The 18,411-nt window shown below is 47.7% G+C and overlaps 1 protein-coding gene across 1 annotated transcript; it reads left to right on the plus strand.

Moving 5' to 3' along the window:
- Positions 1-628: 628 nt before the first annotated feature.
- Positions 629-16,102, plus strand: RIC8A (RIC8 guanine nucleotide exchange factor A). The gene is made up of 10 exons (XM_029583125.1): positions 629-712; positions 6,055-6,102; positions 7,221-7,838; positions 8,604-8,698; positions 10,192-10,342; positions 10,444-10,539; positions 11,431-11,575; positions 12,058-12,202; positions 13,169-13,288; positions 15,354-16,102. The coding sequence occupies exons 1-10, from the start codon at positions 629-631 to the stop codon at positions 15,472-15,474; spliced, it is 1,623 nt and encodes a 540-aa protein (XP_029438985.1). The 3' UTR covers positions 15,475-16,102.
- Positions 16,103-18,411: the final 2,309 nt, after the last annotated feature.

Consider the following 18,411-nt stretch of genomic DNA (forward strand, 5'->3'; position numbering starts at 1 on the left):
TTTCCATAACATGCAAGCTGTATAAGGAGGTGCAGGGCCAAAGGTGGGCGTGCATATGCGAGGCCAATGGGGATATGTAATAAGATGCGAACAAAACTAGAAACGGGAAGCTATGGAGGAGGCCTGTAATAAGATGCGAATGAGCTAGCGATAGCAGATCGGGTGGCAGTTAGCTAATAAGATGACAGATCGGGAGATATGCAATGAAGCGCAGATATCTTAGTTCAGGGTTTCCCAGCTGGGTTTTCAGTATGGCCACAATACATGTGATTGAGATACATTAGCATATAGTGGGTGCCATCGTGTGCGAATTTATCTCATACATAGTCTTGGATTTCCTGAAAAATTCCACTGGCTGGGAGTCTCCAGCTCCCGGACAGCTTTGGGAAGCTCTGCTAATCTGATGACGTGAGAGACCGCGAGTTCCGAAGCCGGAGAGCTGCGTGAGATGCGAGGCGGACAATGCCCTCCCCCAAATCTGTCGTGGTTTTCTTTTCGTGCCACCTTAAGAGTAGCTCCACCTTAAGGAGGCTATAGTAGGGTTGCGGGCTCCCAGTCCGCAGGCGCCGGCTGGAGCAGCAGAGGATGTGAGTCCTGTCCGTCTCCTTCTCTCCGAGCCGCAGGGACCATGGAGCTCCGGGCTGTGCTGGCAGCGGTGGAGAGTGGCGAGCAGGACACGGTGCTGAGAGCCCTGCAGGGCTACAACCAGGAGGTGAGCGCGCGCCGTCCAATCACGCCCGGCCGAGCCGGGGCCTGCGCTTTGCCGTCTGCCCCTGCAGTGTTTGGTCCTCTCTCTCTCCAGGGTTTACCAGGGCCTCCGTCCCCGTTTGTTTTGTCCTGCTTCTCAAAATTAGTTAAAATATGTAAAATGTGAAATAAAGTAGTAATTATTAACACTAATGCTCAAAGCAGGGGGGCGGGATGTGCACAGAAGTGATGAGAGCATGGCCTTTAACATAATAAAGATGAAATCTGGGCTTTTATTCTCTGGAACCCTCCAGTTATTGAAATGCAATTCTATAGGCCTAGAGCCTTCCCTTCTCTGTCACAACTTGGACTTTTAAAATACTTCAGAATTAATTCATTAGACCAGTGATTCTCAACCTTTTGTCTGTCGGGATACATCTGACAGATGGTTCTCACATGCATGACACACTGAACATGTGATCATCCCAGGGCTAAATGTAAACATGCACTCTGCATCCACAGGACCCCCCCCCCCCCCTCCCCTCAACCTCCTAACATTGGGTGCAGAGCAGAACTAGGACATTCCCCATAAAATTCACCATATAAAAAAGATATTCTGGTTCTGATGACATCTCAGTAAAGGTGAAACAAACTCCCTTTACTACCAGGCACAATAGCCTTCCTTATGAAAAGACAGTAATTTACCACTAATGCATGTCCTATTGAGAAAACACAACAAATAAGATTGATACAAATGCCTACATGCTAGTAAAATATCTCACCTCTGTCACACACACAGAACTGATCTTCACTAAGTACAGAAAAACCACAAATTATAAATATGGAGACAGATATTGGAATGGAAACCCAAAAAAGCCACTCTGCATTCTGTGCAAACCTAGAGAACTGGAAAGAGAAATATAACACCTAATATACTCCCAGGATCTGCAACAATACAACAAACTAATCCGTACAGGTTACACCTGCATTATGAAACACACTCGAACAGTAACAACCCTACCTATGAAAAGGCAACGCTACAAATAGCGTTGTAAGCTTCCAAGTTCTCTCTCCCTGTTGATTGTAACTTTGACTTATTCCTACCATTGTTATCTGTCATTTTACTTGAATTGCTACTCCAGTTATTCCCTTGTTATATTGTAAACCGATCCGATATGGTTATTTACTATGAAGGTCGGTATAAAAAACTGTTAAATAAATAAATAAAATAAATAAATAAATATTAAACCAGGCCCTAAAACACCAATATACTCCCAATTAGGGAAACAGAACAAGCCAAGCTGCTAGAGATCCCCACACAGAAATAACTGTAAAACTATACTAATAAATGTTACAAAACAGCTGATGAACAGAATAACATCCAACAATTAAAAGTTAATAAAAATTATTAAAATTTGTCCAAATATCAATAAAATATTTCAAAACAGCAGATACATCACATAATACCCAATAATTAAAAAAGCAGTCAATCAAGAAAAATACACTTAGAAAGCCACCTTTACTTGGGGGGAGAGATCTAAGATGGCGCCTTGAACAGTCGCATATACGGACGCTCCCCAAACTTTCTTCTTACCGCGATCCATTTGCTTCTTTTTTGAAATGCCTCACAAGAGAAAGGGCAAGGTGAGGGTTTATCCACCTGAGCCAACACTCCCAAGTGGGCAGCGTGTCATCCCGCAATTTGCGACGCCACTGAATCCAAATCGGGTCTCGAGCCCCGCTGACGGGACAGGCAGAGGAGAGCCGTCGCCGCCTGGGGAAATATCGTTGACCCCACCAACACCGCGAGAACAGCCGAGGACTACCGCTCCAGACCCCGTTGAGCGTGTGGAGTCGTCTGTAGATGAAGTTGCAGATCTCTCTCACCCGGGTGGAAGCTCAGACGCAGTTTTTGAGCAAGGGTCTACACCACTTCTCTCCGTGGCTCCGGAGGACTCGGCAAGGAGCGAGGTAGGAGCCGAGAGAATACCCCAAACTCGATCAAGGGAAGGAGGAGAAAATGGAGATAGAGGCGGTGTGAGAAGCCCTTTTCAGGTAATAAGACTGGCTGTAATCACCATGGAATCCCTATGGGATCTGATAGTCGGGATGAACAGGGTAGTAAATGAATATACCCGGGAAATGGACGAGAACTCTTTAAAAATTTCTTCTTTGGAAACTCAATTAAAAAGAAATAGTGATGAACAAACAAATAATTTACTGCAAGTGAAAAATGATTTAAAACAGGTATCAGAACTGAGTGTGATGTCTTTGAAAGAACAAGCAGCCTCTATGCGTAGGCTAGAATCTATGGAGAATTATTTACGACAACTGAATTTAAGGGTATTGAATTTCCCTAAGGTGGTTGGTGAACCACCTTTAATAACGTTCAGAAGATACTTAAAGGAAATTCTGAAGATCCCTGAGGAGAAGATACCAACACTAAAGAAAATTCTCTTTTTGAAACAAAGACAGACTCAAATTCAGATTTCCCCTATAGGGGCTACGGCTGACTTTGAGAATTTATCTGAATATCTAGAAAGCTCAGGTTTTGAAGTTACAGAAAGATTAGTTTTGTTTGTCTCACTATATTCTGAACAAGATAAAGCTTTACTTATGAAATATTATTTCAAAGTGTTAAATGTTACTTATTTGGGAGGGCTCGTCCGTATATTTCCTGATTTATCCCGAGTAACCCAGTTACGTAGGAAAGATTTCTTGAAAATGCGCCCAGAAGTCCGTACACTGGGTGGAGAATTTCTGTTGAGATATCCTGCCAGATGCGTAATTAGATACTTAGGAAATGTGTACGTGTTTTATAATCCTGCTCATTTAAGGGAATTTATTGATGCCAAAAAGTCATCCCTTCCATCATAAGGTACTCGCGCAAAAAATAGAGGGTAGTGCCAGGGTGTCTTACTCAATTGGTTTTCTTCTATTTTTCTCCTTTATTATTCTTTCTCTCTCCCTTGTATTTCTTGAGTAAATATAAAAGAAAATTCTCCTGTTATTATGGAATACCATGGAAAGGAATATATTTCTTATGTGTAAATCTTTTGTTGTATTGCTATGCAAAGTAATTCTTTGTATTATGTTATAAAAGATTCAATAAATATAAAATAAAAAAAAAAAAAAAAGAAAGCCACCTTTACTTACCCTCTCCAGCAACTCTCCTACTCCTTTCCCTTGCAGGCCAATAGCACTCACCAGAAGCAGCAAGGGCTGTTGAAGCTCTGTCCTCATGGTCCTCTTTCTTAGGGCTCATTATATATATATATCTCAGTCACACTACACCCCACAACCAGCCAGTCTCTCACACATCAGTCACCTCCCTGACCAGTCTCTTGTATCTCCCACACACACACAAACACGTCACCTCCCTGACCTGTCTCTCTGTCACACACGTGCTCTCTCACTTTGACACATACTGTCAATCACACTGGCACAAACATGCTCTGTCTTACATACATGCTGTCAATCACACACAAATTCTCTCTTTCCCTCTTACTCGCTCTCACTCAGGACCCCCTTCCCCCCCGCCCAACACAAATGGCAGTTGCAGTAGCCTCCTCCTCCTCCAGCCCCCACGGCAGAGAACGAAGAATCCCATTGGCTGCAGGGGCTAACTGCTCTTTCTCCTGTCGCTGATCGCTGGCCGTGCTTGATTTTGGTCCGAGCCTGCCCTTCTGCCATTACTTTACACAGCATGGTTTGCTCTTCCTCCCCCGCACCTCACTGGCATCACTTCCTGTTCCGGGCTGGGGGGGAGGGGCGACAGGAAGAGAGATGTGCAGTCGTTTGCAGTGAAATAGCAAATATCGTCTTTATTTCCTATTTCATTGCATTTCGGGAAGCAAAAAAAAAGTTTTTTCGGGGAGTGTGTACCTAAAATAAATAAATAAATAAATAAATAAATAACCATCCCAAAACCCGCCCCAACCCTTCCATTGGCAGTGGTTGCCCTTGTCACATGGTAAAGGCAAAGGACCACTGGTGCCATTTTGATTACTGGCAGCTGATGGCCCAGGAGCGGGGCAGGGACCTTGGGCGAGTCTTGAGGGGGGTTGGGGGGGTGAGGCTTTATATTTAATGAAATTGGAAGGGGTGGGGCAGGTTTTGGGTTTTGTTTTGTTTTTTTTAAACACTGCTGTCGTTCTTGACGGGACGGCACGGCAGCATTGTTAGTGGAAGAATTTGTGCGTCTCGTGCGCGACTGGGGCAGGCATATATTGTTAGCCCAGTACAAAGCTATCATCCTCCAACTTTTTCGTTGACCCTTATTTTTAGTTAATTTAACTGGTATGAATTTTGTGCTGCAGAATTACGGTAATCTTTTTTTTTTTTCTTTTCACTGCACACTGATGGTTCTTCATCCTTACTGCAATGGGGGCTGACCTGTTTTGTGGCAAATGTATATGTTGAATGTATTGCTGCTCCGAGGGTCATAAGGTAGCCATATACATGTGTGGTTGTCATAGCTGAGTTCTAGCTACCCTATTATCCGGGCAGGATTTATCCTTTAGGAGCCTATAGACCCACTGGCCGGGTGGGGAAGGGGGATAAATCGACAGATGGATGGGGGTGTAACCCATCGTTCCCCCCCCCAAGAAATCAGAGGGCGCAGGGCTCCCCCTCACTCAGGGCCTGTAGCAAGAACATCCCCTCCCGTATCTGTGCTCAGAAACCCTAGTTCAGCACAGCCTTTCTTGACCTCAGAAAGCCTGTGCTTGGGGTGAATTGCTCAGGTCCTTTATCCCTTGTGATGTAGGTTGATCCGGACCTGGATTTCAGAAACTACCATTCTGCTGTATTCTGGTACTTTGACTGTTTTGTTTTGTTTTTTATTTGCATTCCAAAAAATATATATTGGGAAGGAAAAACAGAGATACATAAACACAATAAAGCAATGTGCAAGAACTATACAGACAAAGAAAAGTGGAATATTGATATGGCCTCCCATTCAGTGCACAAACTGAGGGAATCCAAGATAGGAAAGTCTAGGAGCAGCCAAAGAAAAGGGGGGAAAAAAAAGTAATGGAAAATTACAAATCAGCCTGGCTTACGAGCTGAAAAAATCATAACCATTCCTCAGCTCACTATGGCTGCAACGGTGAAACCGTCTTGGTCTTTTTTGAGTCTCAGAAAGATCTCACGTGGCTAGGATCAAAGAAACCGTGTTTAACATTTTCAAATGTAGTTATATGATGACAGGGGTGCCGAGGTACTTTCAGCTCAGCCTGGCGGGGGAGGGGAGGTCGGGTGGCAGCGCTGTCCAGGAAGGAAATGACTCTTTTTTTTTTTCTAGGTCGGGCTTTCTTCTTGACGTATCACTACTTCTGCTGTTCTTGTCTTTTTGTTTTTTTCCAGAAATCACAGTGCTTTTCATTTGAAAATGAGGAACAGGAAGAGAGAACGGTGAGTCCCTTCCTCACGACTGGACGATTGGGGTGGCAGTGGGATATAACTGAGCTGCCCAGGCCTCAGTGAGGCAGATGGCCACAAGGAGTATATTCTACAAAGTAACTGTCCCGAGCTGGTGAAAGTGAAAGGCCAAGTCTCCTGATTGTCTTACGTCGTTCTCCTGTGGGTATCAAACTGGAATGAAGGAGTTTGCGGTCTCATTCCAGGCCTGTTTTGGATTTGAGCTTCTTGTGCGTCCGTTAGGGGTGTAGTTAAAGTACTTGCTGGGAATGTTATGCTCCCACTCATCTCTTTGGAGGTTGCAGCGGTTCTAAACCATTCACATTTAAGCCTCAGTAAATCTGAGCAGAGCTGCTTTTAATTCTGTCACCCAGCACATGTACAAGACGCAAACTGGCATATCCGCTTAGTCAGCCGTGTGTGTGTATAAATATCCACAGGCAACAATCCTACTTATCCAGGCAAGCACATTTCCATGTGTACAGAACTGACATATGTCCACACATCTCTTTGTATTAGCACAAACCTCTCGGTGTGCAACTTACCAGTCCCTAGAACTGTGGCTATCCACCCTGGCCTCAAGATATACCCCAGCAGGCGGGGTCTCGGGATGTTCGCTATGAATATGAATGGGAGAGATTGGCATGCGTTGCCTCATTACATGCATAGTCAGCTCATGCGTGTTCATTGTTGAAGTCCTGAGAACTGCTGCCCTGGAATATGTGTTCGTGTGCAGTGAACACCGAGGTTCCCAATCCATTGTGTATAAACAGGTCTCGGGCATCTTCAGTGCGGAAATCCCGAAAACCTGACTGGGTTGCAGGCCTCTAGCAGCGCGTTGTGGGGACCCCGGAGTCATACGTTCCCCACTCTCAAACTGCATTCAGTTTGTGTATAGGCACCTGTTCTGTACACACAGACACAGCAGCCTTCCCCTATTAAACACAGTTCTAGGCATCTGCAAACTGCAGTCTCTGCATACGTAGCTCACTTGCACGTCCAGAGCTTACACCTTGCTCGTTTGTGAGCTATGCCCTTTCAGTCACAGTCCTTGAACTCGGATCCCTGTACTGATTTGCTCTTCTGTCCTTTCTCTTCCCTTCAACCCCCAGCACTTGGGTTGCCTCCTGATCAGGTTTCTGGAGAGGGAGCTGCAGCCCTCCTGCCAGGTCACCTGCCTGGAGACCATTAGAATTCTCTCCCGGGACAAGCACTGCCTGGACCCCTTCACCACCGTGGAAGGCCTGCAGACCCTAGCCCGGCACGCCGGCATCGAGTACTCGGAGACGTCCCCCCGGGAGCTTCCCGACCTGGACGTAAGCGTGGAAGCGCTGAAGTGCCTCTGCAACATCGTCTTCAGCAGCGGGAAGGCGCAGCAGCTGAGCGCCGAGGCCCGGCTGGTGGTGGGGCTGGCCGGGCGCGTCAAGCTCTGCGCGGAGAGGAAGTTCCCGCACGACGTGAAGTTCTTCGACCTGCGCCTGCTCTTCCTGCTGACGGCGCTGCGGGTGGACGTGCGGCAGCAGCTGGCCCTGGAGCTCCGCGGCATCGGCCTCATGACGGACGCCCTGGAGATCACGCTGGGGGCCCAGTGGCTCGACCCTTACGAGGTGGCCGGCGAGCAGCAGGGCCCGCGCCCGCTCGTTCCCCGTCAGGAGCTGGAGCTGGCCATGGAGATCCTGAAAGTGCTCTTCAACATCACCTTTGACTGCAGCCGCAAGGAAGCCGATGAGGTGGGGAATTCATGCTATTAACGGTTTCCGTTTCCAGGGATGAGTTGGTATTGATGGTAACACTGTAAGGCATCCTTTCGCATGCTCTGATGCTGGCTTCTTGTCCCGAGATCCCAGCCTCTGAGTTGCACTGATTTTCTTATACAGCGGGTTAGTTCCCTGTACGTACCCAGGTCAGTCCAGACTGCTGGGTTTTGCCTCCCTTCCAGCAGATGGAGACTGAGGAAAAACTTGAAGAGCCACCCCCTCGTAAACCGGTGTGCCACCTGCGTCTCTTCAGTATTTCTCTGTCTCCAGCAGATGGAGGTGGTGCAAAACCTGCGGTCTTAAACTTAAATTCTTATACAGCGGGGCAGATATCGGGCCCTTGCATTTATTTCTGCTCCCTGCCAACTGCACCACCGCTCGCAGAAAGATCTGCGAGTTTCCCAGCTGGCAGAGGCTGAACCTTCAGTGTCTGCTCCCGAGACCCTCAGCTGAGGTAGTGGATGCCTAGAGAAACCTCCTGGCTCTGTGACGCTTGGAAGAGTCTCTATGCAGACTGAACACAGAGAATTTTGTGTTTAATTTTGGGAAGGTCGGGGGTATAAAAGTTGGTGCATGTTCTCCTTCGTTACATATATGTAGTGGAGCATTTAAAGTTAAAACCGAAGCGAGGGTATGGTGAAAAAAATGAGTGAGGGGGAGCTGGATGTGGAAGATCCTTTCCTTCCTTGTGAATTTTAATCTTCTTTTTTTCACTTCTTTGTCCTGTCCCGGGGCCAGGAGGACACTGCGGCGTTCCGACACCTGGGTGCCCTTCTGCGCCACTGTCTGATGATGACAGCAGATGGAGAGGACCGGACTGAGGAGTTCCACAGGTGAACCCCGCTCTTCCATGGAGCCCATGGCAGGGTTTTTCCCATAGGGCATCAAGATGGACGTTTAGAATGCCCAGGCTGACCCAGGCTGACTTTAGAATGGCAGTGAAAAGGCACAGACAGATCAAGGTTACAGGCCAGCCCTGCGCACCACCCTGCAGAACTGGGGATGTGGACCAGTAAGACTCGAGCACATCATGGAGGAAAATATGGTGGTGTTAATGGGGAGGGATGGAGGGTGACTGCTGGTCCAGGCGTGACCCTCGATGGCGCAAGAGTAGTGTAGAGGGGATAATATCACCCCCCAGGGATTAAAAAGTGAAGGAAGAGGTCCGGCCCAGTGGCTCAGTGGGTTTGGTTCTGTCCGTCCTGAGACCCAGCAGACTTGCGGTGGTGACGTGTGCTGCGGTTTCAGAGGTGTGGAAATTCCCAACCGATTCATGGGTCCCGTTGTGACCCGTCGTGGAAAAGCCACTATTACTCCATTAACTTCACTGGAGCCCTGGGTTTCCACCACTGGAATTGCTGGAGGCGATGCTAGAGCAGGGTGGCGTCAAAGCTTCTTGGCTTTGGACTTCCTTCACACTGGGCTGCTGAAAGGCTCAGGCTTACGTATGCCCAAGATGTATATTTTGCCTTTTTTTTTTTGGCTAGCATCTTATATCCAGCTTGGCCAATGTTTATTATTCACCTGGCCCCAATTATTTATTTAATGTAATTCTGTATTTAAGCCTGCTGCTCCAAAACCTTGTTTACAGCAGATTATTTATATCTGTATACCACCAATATGATGGCCTTAGGTTGTAAACAATAAAACCCAAAATATGCCAGCTAATAAATACACATTACAAACTCACAACACAAACAGAATCAGATATTAGAATTTACACATAGCTAGTCTATAAGCATTTATTAAAAAACTTTATATTCTACCGTCTACAATATAAAACACTAAAGAGTGATGAAACATAAGCAATAATCTACCAGAAGGCAAAGGATCAGAGGAGGCCCTGGAATCGCATGTACGGGCAAGTGCTTGATTATAAAACCAGGCCTTCAACCTGTTTTCTAAAACGTAAATATAATCCAACTCCAAGAGCATTGGGTCCCAAACCATTGGAGCTACCCAGAAAAGCGACCTGTGGTGCGATTCCCTCGCAATGGTTTCAGAGAAGGAATGGATAAACATGCTCCCCGGGCCAGTCATAAGACCCAGCCGGGTATGCAGTATGACAGCACGTTGCTCAGATAATCTGGGCCCATTACCCCAAGCTGCCAGCAGCGGCCATGCACAATGTGAATTTGGATTCTGGGGGTCCTTAGAGCAGTGTAATAAAAACAGATGTGTTCTGCTGGACATGCGCACCCAGGAAGCAAGGTCTTGTTGGATCAGAGGACAGGAGAGGGAGCTGGTGTCACCGTATCACCTCTTGCCGTATCTTTCTTTGCATTGTCTGCTGATGAGTCGTTGGTCCTGTCTTTTGTGTATTCAGCCACACTGTGAACCTGCTGGGGAACCTTCCTTTAAAGTGCCTGGATGTCTTGCTGACCCCGAAAGTGCGTCTGGGTTCCATCGAGCACATGGGCGTCAACATGGATGCAGTGAGCGTCTTGCTGGACTTCTTGGAGCTGCGCTTGGACAGGGTGAGTGCAGCCAGAGCGGCACAGCGAAAAGTCGTGCTTGAGGGGGCCTGCCTGCCTCTCCCGCTGATCTGATCCGTTTATTCCCTGGGGCTTTTTCACAGGGACATAAATTGAGGGAGAACCTCACTCCAGCACTGAACCTGCTGACTGAGAGTGCCCGTGTGCACCGTCCAACCAGGAAGTTCCTGAAAGCAAAGGTAACGCGCCGTCTGCTCGGGCACTGCAGCTTCATGCGCTGCTGTGGGCTCTGTAAAAACTCAAGCGCAGCGGCCTACAAGACCAGTGGCTGAAGTGGCCAAATTCCAGCCCTGGATTCTTCCACCCCATAGATCTCTCATCGCTTCCATCTCATCCACCCCCCACTTGCATCTCGTGTCTCTTCTCCTCTGCCTCAGCCTGTAGACCTGCTATCACTCTTCTCTTTTCCCCTCCTCTCCTCCCTTTGATGTTCAGTTTTTGGTAATTAGATTTGTGCAGTGCATGGGAGGGGAGGGGGTACTTGGTGCGCACCAAACAGGGGATTTTGTTTGCACATCTGCCTGAGATGGTAAAGAACAAATGAAGAAAACTGTTTTGGATAAGGAGAGAGATCTTACAAATGATCACGCACTATGGCTCTAAGCTGGGATGTATCCTTAGCAGCTGGATGTGCCAGTTGTCTGGGTTTTTTTTCCCTCTGCTGTCATCTATTGTGTTACTATGATCTGCCAATCCACGTTCAAAAGCGATTTAAGCATTTCCATAAAAAAAAATGGAGTAGCGGGACTAGTGTCATGTGACCAAAATGGTTTTAAAGGCATCGGTTCTGGTTGCAGATGGCATCTTTATGCAGATCAGTGATGTGGCAGTCGTGTCGGACTTTACTCAAGAGGTACAACTCCTGGTCTCGCTGCTGCTGGCACCCATCAGTCTGATAGTTCTAGACATCTGGCACTTTATACCTCCTGAGCCTGGGGTAGCTCATTTCTTGTTAGCTGAATGTGCAGCCCATTCTAAATCCGCTGAGTGCTGTTGTAGTCGGGATGGTAAATTTTGCCTCTCTCTGTGTGCTTGTTGCCACCCACCTTTTCCTCCCTGTGGGCCTGCAGGTGCTGCCCCCGCTGCGAGATGTGAAGAATCGCCCAGAGGTGGGGAACTCGATGAGAAACAAGCTGGTTCGGCTCATGACTCACATTGACACCGATGTGAAGCACTGTGCAGCCGAGTTCCTTTTCGTGCTCTGCAAGGAGAGTGGTGCGTCTGTGTGTGGCTCTGCAGGGGGGGGGGTGGGGGGTGATGAGTGTGACGGGGCTCAGACAGAAGGGGCAGTGTGTATTAAGGCTCCTTTTGGCGTGATGAGCGGGACAGTGCTCTGCTGTTGGGGGGGGGTCTCTGTGGGTGGGAATTGTCTTTCCTACCTGCATTAGTGGGAGAATCAGTCAGTACATGTGCAAAGATCACTCGCGCTGTTTTGGAAATTCTTCCAGAGAGACTTCAAGTGCACTAGTATCAAAGCATTGCCACTTACTGTAGAGTTTGCCCCAAGAAGACTGGGGCACTTCCAGCAGTAAGTTGGCATCTTACTGAATGGAGTAGGAAGCAGTTGGTGTTGGGTGTCAGTTTACAAGACGGCCGTCTCCCGTTAGCAGCAGTGATGATAGAAAGATCTGGGATAGATGGCAGGGTGGGCCCTAGAGTGTGAGGCGATGATCCTTTGTGCCTCTCCCTCGTCCCAGTGTCGCGGTTCGTGAAGTACACGGGGTACGGAAATGCCGCCGGCCTCCTTGCAGCTCGTGGCCTGATGGCAGGAGGACGGGCAGAGGGAGACTACTCGGAAGACGAGGACACAGATACCGAGGAGTACAAGGAAGCCAAAGCAAAGTAAGAATCCTTTTCTGTATCTTTTGTACAGTGCAGCACAGGGCTCCACCCTGTGGCACGGAGATGAGCACTCCAGGCTTTGTCCTTCGTTAAAGTGCTTTACAGCGCAACAGAACCACCAGCACTCTCAGTTCACACAAATGGGCTGCCTGTCCCTTCTTACTCACTGTCCTGGGGCCGTCCCTTGCTCTCCTCTTAGCCTGTACCCAGAATTCCCTAGTCTTAAGGTGGACCGGGTTCAGATGGCTAAGCCCTGTTCTTAAGGTGTTCTGGGTCCCCTGTCACACACCCCTAGTGTAAAAATGCATTCATGCAGAATAAGCTGTGGTTAGTGCAGTTAGTGTAGCTGGGCTTAAAAAAGGTTTGGATAAGTTCTTGGAGAAGTCCATTAATCAAGTTGACATAGGGAATAGCTGTTATTACTGGCATCAGTAGCATGGGATAGACTTAGTTTTTGGGTACTTGCCAGGTTCTTATGGCCTGGATTGGCCTCTGTTGGAAACAGGATGCTGGGCTTGATGGACCCTTGGTCTGACCCAATATGGCATGTTCTTAAGATTATTGGGGCCCAGGGGTCTTGTATTTCTGCCATATTCTGCTCATGCCACTGCCCAGTGTGTTTGAATGGTGTAGAAATCTTAAAAAAAAACAAAACCAAAAACAGCCCAAAGGTGGTAAACACAAGAATCTAAAAAGGTAAAAGTCCAAGTTGTCTGATGTAAATATTAAGAGCCAGCGTTTTTTCTCTTCCTGTTGGTAGGTGCAGATCAGATTTTGTACTTTGAATTGATCAGCTGCTTGAATTTCCTGCCACCTTCTTCAGCCCTTGAATACTGTGGAGTTGGCAGATTCTGAGCTTCTGTCAATGGTTCCAGTATATTTTGCATAGAATTCTGATTTCAAGGCATACAAGGGTCATCAGCCCTGCATTTTCTTGCCCATTCCCTGTGTTTTCTTTTTGTAAAGCATTAATCCGGTGACGGGGCGTGTGGAAGAGAAGTTCCCCAATCCCATGGAGGGGATGACTGAGGAACAGAAGGAGGATGAAGCCATGAAGCTGGTGGACATGTTTGACAAGCTCTCTAGGTACAAAGTTGAGTTTTAATAATTTGATAACCTGCCCTTCCTACAATCCAGCAAGGCAGTTTACAAAACAGGAAGATTAGAGACGTCGTGGGCATTAATACTACTGGATTCCTATGCAAATCCACATCTGGAACATGGTGAAGCCCAAATCATAACCCAAGTCCCTGGTAAGGGGAGACTTGGTCCCTCCAGGAGAGTCTTATTCACTCAGACTGGCAATACTCCAACATAAGTTAGTCCGAAACTTGCAAATGTTATTTTCTGTGGTCTTTGCCAGCTATGAGTAAGAGGATTCTTTGTTCAAGAGGATCGAGGACCAGGGGTAAATGTAGCAGCCTTGTTTCCGAGGATGGAAACAAGGGGCTGAGGGGGGAGCACGTCAGGAGCAAGGTGTTGTTGGGACGACAGGTCCCGCTGCCCACAGGAGCACCGTCTCCGGCCGTCGTCCTCCCATCGTTCATGGGGACTGGAGGCGGGAAGGGGGGTGTCAGCTTCTGTCTGTGGAGCTCAGAAGACCTGAGGCAGCGTGGGCCTGAGAAATCCAAGGCTAGCGCATTGTACCTAACTATCACAGCAGTCCAATGGAGGGGCAGAAAGTCTGCACACCTGCCAGCTGTTCTGCAGGTTCCTGGAGATTCACTCGGTCTCAGGATATTCCTTTGCCATCCATCTTTGAAGAAAATAGAATATTTGTGGCAGATCCAGGAAGCTTCATTTGACAGGGTTAGTGCGCCAGAGCTTCTGAAATGCAATGACTATATTAAAGGTAAAAATGTTTTTTGAATGGTGACAGTCACCAGAGTCCTTTATTTGGCTCTGAGTGAATAAAGAGGTAGAATAAGAGGAAAGTGTGTGAGGGTCAGACCAGAATAGCAAGCGGAGTGCAGTGGAGGAGGAGAGGAAAGACAACGGGACCGAGAAGAGGGAACAGAAGGGTAGAGATGGCGAGCCAAAGGGGAAGTGACAGGAACTGGGGGCAGCTCCTGCTTCAGTAATGGGAGGATCCAACTCTTCCGAGATGAATCCTCGTCCTGGATTGTCACTCAGGAGAAAGGGTTTCTAACCTGCTCTCCGTCAGCAGCTACCAAAGCCCTTTTTTGTTTGTTTAAGCAATGATAATTTACAGATTGTTTACTGCTACCAAGGGGAATCATTAGGGAATGAAGCAGGGGCATTTACTGTAAATAGATGTCGGTTATTGCAAATAAACTGCCCACAATAAAACATAATGCTATTTTATACAGTAACTGATGGTCCACCAGTCTGCCCAGTCGAGATTCACCCGCTTTAGATTTGCGTACAAATTCCCATACGGCAATCCAACACTCTCCGTCCCCTCCCTCCCCCCTGCCTTTTCCTACCACCGCTCTCCGTATCAGGCCCAGGCATGCCCAGTCTCTGCCAGACTGATGGCCTCCACCACCTCCATTAATGGGCCATTCCAGTCTTGCCATCTTCATCTTTGCTTCTTACAAAACCAGCACCCGAGCTCCCTTCTCCCTCTTCTTACCGAGTTTTGTAATAATTCTCACAGCCACCAAGGTTAGTGAGGCAGTCTAAAAAAAAATTGGTTTTAGCGATGTTCGCTCCATGCAGGTCACCCCACGCTGTTGTGGCCTGCCGCTTCATGCTGAGCACCCCAGTGCTTTCTTGGAGGTCTGATGCAATCGTACAGTTGCTGTTTCGAGTTGTAAGGGCCGCTCTGTGCAGATTACCCCAGTGTTTAGAGATCGTGCCAAGAAGCTGAGCCAGCGGGCCGCCACGTTTCAGAAGTGGCGTAGTGTCTTCTGCTGACGGTTGTTCAGTTCTTAAAAGTGATGACCGAGGAATGTGGGAAAGCGGGTACAAAAGCTTCAGTTAGAGGATGGTGGTGTGAAGGTGAATAAGTGAGCGCACGTTTAAACTTTCATGACTCCTACCTGATGTTTCTCCATTTCTGTGTAATTTTTATGCTGTGTTCTGTGTTGGCGCTGACAGCCCACACCGAAGAAGTTGCCCGGTGTATTTTGACCTTTGGGTTCATTGGTGTTTTCTGCTTTTTTTTGTTTTTGTTTTTGTTTTTCAGGCAGCAGGTTATTCGGCCAATGGGGATAGGTCCAGATGGCAAACTGACCTCGCTGGAAGCAGTCATGCACAAGATGGCCGAGGAGAGGTCATCGTCCAACTCTGCTTCCGATTCTGACTGAGAGCGCTCCCGGCGGACACTGCAGGACTGTCCCGGGGGCAGGAGGCTCTCCCTCCTCGGCGGGCTCGGGATTAGACCTGGGTTGGGCTGCCAAGATGGGGATTTCGGTGGGATTTTAGGACTGTTGGAAGAGGAGAAGGTGAGTTAGGTAAGATCATTCCCCCACCCCGGTGGGCTCTGGACATAGAGAAACTACTGCAGTATCTCACAGCTTGACGCGCTGATGAGATGCAACATTTCACAAGCTAGAAGAAGCTGCCGCAGTCGCCAAGGAGGACGGAGACAGGAGACGAAGGGAATGGCAAGGAACTGATGAAAACGTCGTTAAGCAGCCCCTTCCCTTCCAGAATTTTACATAAGAGTTTGGAATAATAGTGTAATAGTAAATAGGTGTTCGCTTTTCCCCATCATCATCCAGACCTCCACTCCATATGGGGAATATAACGATGGCTGGTTGTGTAGGCCGTTTTTAGAAAACTCCTGTACCAAGCAATCTTAGTTCTGTGCCTGTGGTCTGAGAGGAACGTGTGAAAGAGAATGATAAATTGTGTACCTCTGTGGATAGGAATATTTTAAGCAGCATTTCAACACAGTCAACTCGAAAATAAAGATTGGCAAAAAATATCCAAGTTGATATCTCTTAATTGGACTAACTTAATATGTTTCCCAACTAGTTTTTGGGAGCTGTACTCTCTTCATCAGATCAAAATGGAAAGAGAGCAGGCTGCTGCCTGAATGTACAAATGAGTCCTGGTTTACAATGGATTATTCAGGCAGGGCCTTCCAGTGATTCCCGGCTTACAATGGATTATTCAGGCAGGGCCATCCTGTGATTCCCAGCCTACGATGGATTATTCAGGCAGGGCCATCCTGTGATTCCCAGTTTACGATGGATTATTCAGGCAGGGCCATCCTGTGATTCCCGGCCTACAACGGATTATTCAGGCAGGGTCATCCTTTTGCCTTCACCTGCTCGATTTGTTTTGACCTGAAGGGGACCGTAGCTCCTGAAGGCTATAGAAATGCATTGTCACTCCAATAAAAAGGTCTTACCTTTCATAATAGATACTTTTTGATTGACCTTTTATTTCTGTGCATCCAGGTGGACTAACCCACTACTTATTCCAACAGTGGCAGCTAAGAGTTGGCTGTGCTGCAGTGCTTAGGTAAAAGAGTTACCATGTAGCACTACATTCCCGCTCAAGGTTAAAATAGAAACCCATTTTATATTAAAAAGTTCATTTCTTTCATTATGGGCAACTGGCTCTTTTTTTTTCCTCTGCCCTGGTGTACGTCCCATCAGCATTGACCCAGCAGCAGGCTAGGGCCAAACATAAGCACAGCATCTGCAGTGAGATCCCCCCCCAGTCAGAGAGCGACTTTTCAGGATGGTGCTTTGAGCTTGCGTAGAGCCTTTCATCCGGACGAGGTTCCAGTGCACTTTCCTGGGTATTTCAACGTGGCCGACATTTAGTTCACGCTGGTGAAATGCTTGTGTACTGTAGTGCTGTCTGATTTTGCATGCGTGATGAGAGGCAGCCGAGACTATAATGTGAACGTGTTAGGAGGGGTTCATTGCATTCTGCCTTTCCTGGCAGGGTTGTGGTGTTTCTTCTGCTTTAGGCTGTCCATTTGATTCAGATGTCCTGATCGTTTTGTGGTAAATGGGACACAATCCTTTATCCTTTCTGCCTTGCTAGCTGCAAGGAGGCCCTTCAGGAAGATACCTTGAACCTTTCTTCCAGCACTTCTGTACCTGTTACATGCTCTGATTTGCACAGCACCACGCCCCATTTTTAAGTGAGGTGAAATCTCTGCGTTTTGATTTATATATATATATATATATATATATATATATAAATAAACATAGAAATGACGGCAGAAGAAGACCAAATGGCCCATCCAGTCTGCCCAGCAAGCTTCACACTTTTTTCTTTTTTTTCTCTCTCTCTCTCTCTTATGCTTATGTTACTCTTGGTATTTAGTAACCTTTTGGTTCTATTTCCCTTCCACCCCCGCCATTAATGTAGAGAGCAGTGCTGGAACTGCTTCTAAGTGAAGTGTCTAGTTTAATTGGTTAGGGGTAGTAACGAAGTTGCTTAAAGCCATTACTGTGTCTGCCACTTGGTGAAATGTCACAGAAACAGAGAAGACAGGGAGAAATAAAAACTGCTGGGTGGGTCAGAGCTGCTGAATTGTGGCTGGACGGCAGCAGGTTTGAAGGTGTGGAGGTGGGGAAGGCCAGGGAGTCTGGGAACAGCCCGGGAGAAGCTGGCAAAGAGAAATGTGCAATTGGTACTTTCTGGGTGCCAGGAAGAAAGGGAGGGGGATGGGAGCTCTTCCAGGAACATCTGCATCCAGCAGTACGAAATGTCCAAAAATGTTCTTCCTTCTCATGCATCCTTTACTTTTCTCCTGGATTTCTGTGCCCCAGAACCAAGACTCTGAACTCTTTTTAACTAAATGTTGGTTGCCACATTCTTAGCCATGGCTCAAGCTTCCACAGATCCCACATCACGTTTTCCCCTCCCTTGGGAGCCGTCAGCCCTGTGGCAGATCTTAGTGTGAGCTGCAAAGAAGCCCGTCCCTTCCTGGTCCCCTGTGCAGCATCGCTTAGGAAAGGCCTGAACAGGACTGCAACTGGCACTGATCCCCGAGACCCCTCTGGTGGAAGCTCTTGCTGTCCTTTTGGGGTGCACGCGATTTGCTCTACTGCCCTCTTGCTCAATTTTCACCTTAGGCCCCATCTCCTAGGCTGCTGCACTTGTTCATGAGCTTTCTGCGTCAAAGGCAGTCTTTCCCCGTCACTTTGAAAGTCGAGTTTGGAAGTGTCCTGTCCCTCCCTCATCGATTATATAACCTAGTAAGTGACAGCAGAAAAAGGACACCCCCCCCCGCAGTCCATCCAGGCCGCTCAGTGCAGGTTACCCCCTCATCT

This window comes from Rhinatrema bivittatum, chromosome 17 (assembly GCF_901001135.1).
Source record: "Rhinatrema bivittatum chromosome 17, aRhiBiv1.1, whole genome shotgun sequence".
In the NCBI taxonomy this organism is placed as follows: domain Eukaryota; kingdom Metazoa; phylum Chordata; class Amphibia; order Gymnophiona; family Rhinatrematidae; genus Rhinatrema; species Rhinatrema bivittatum.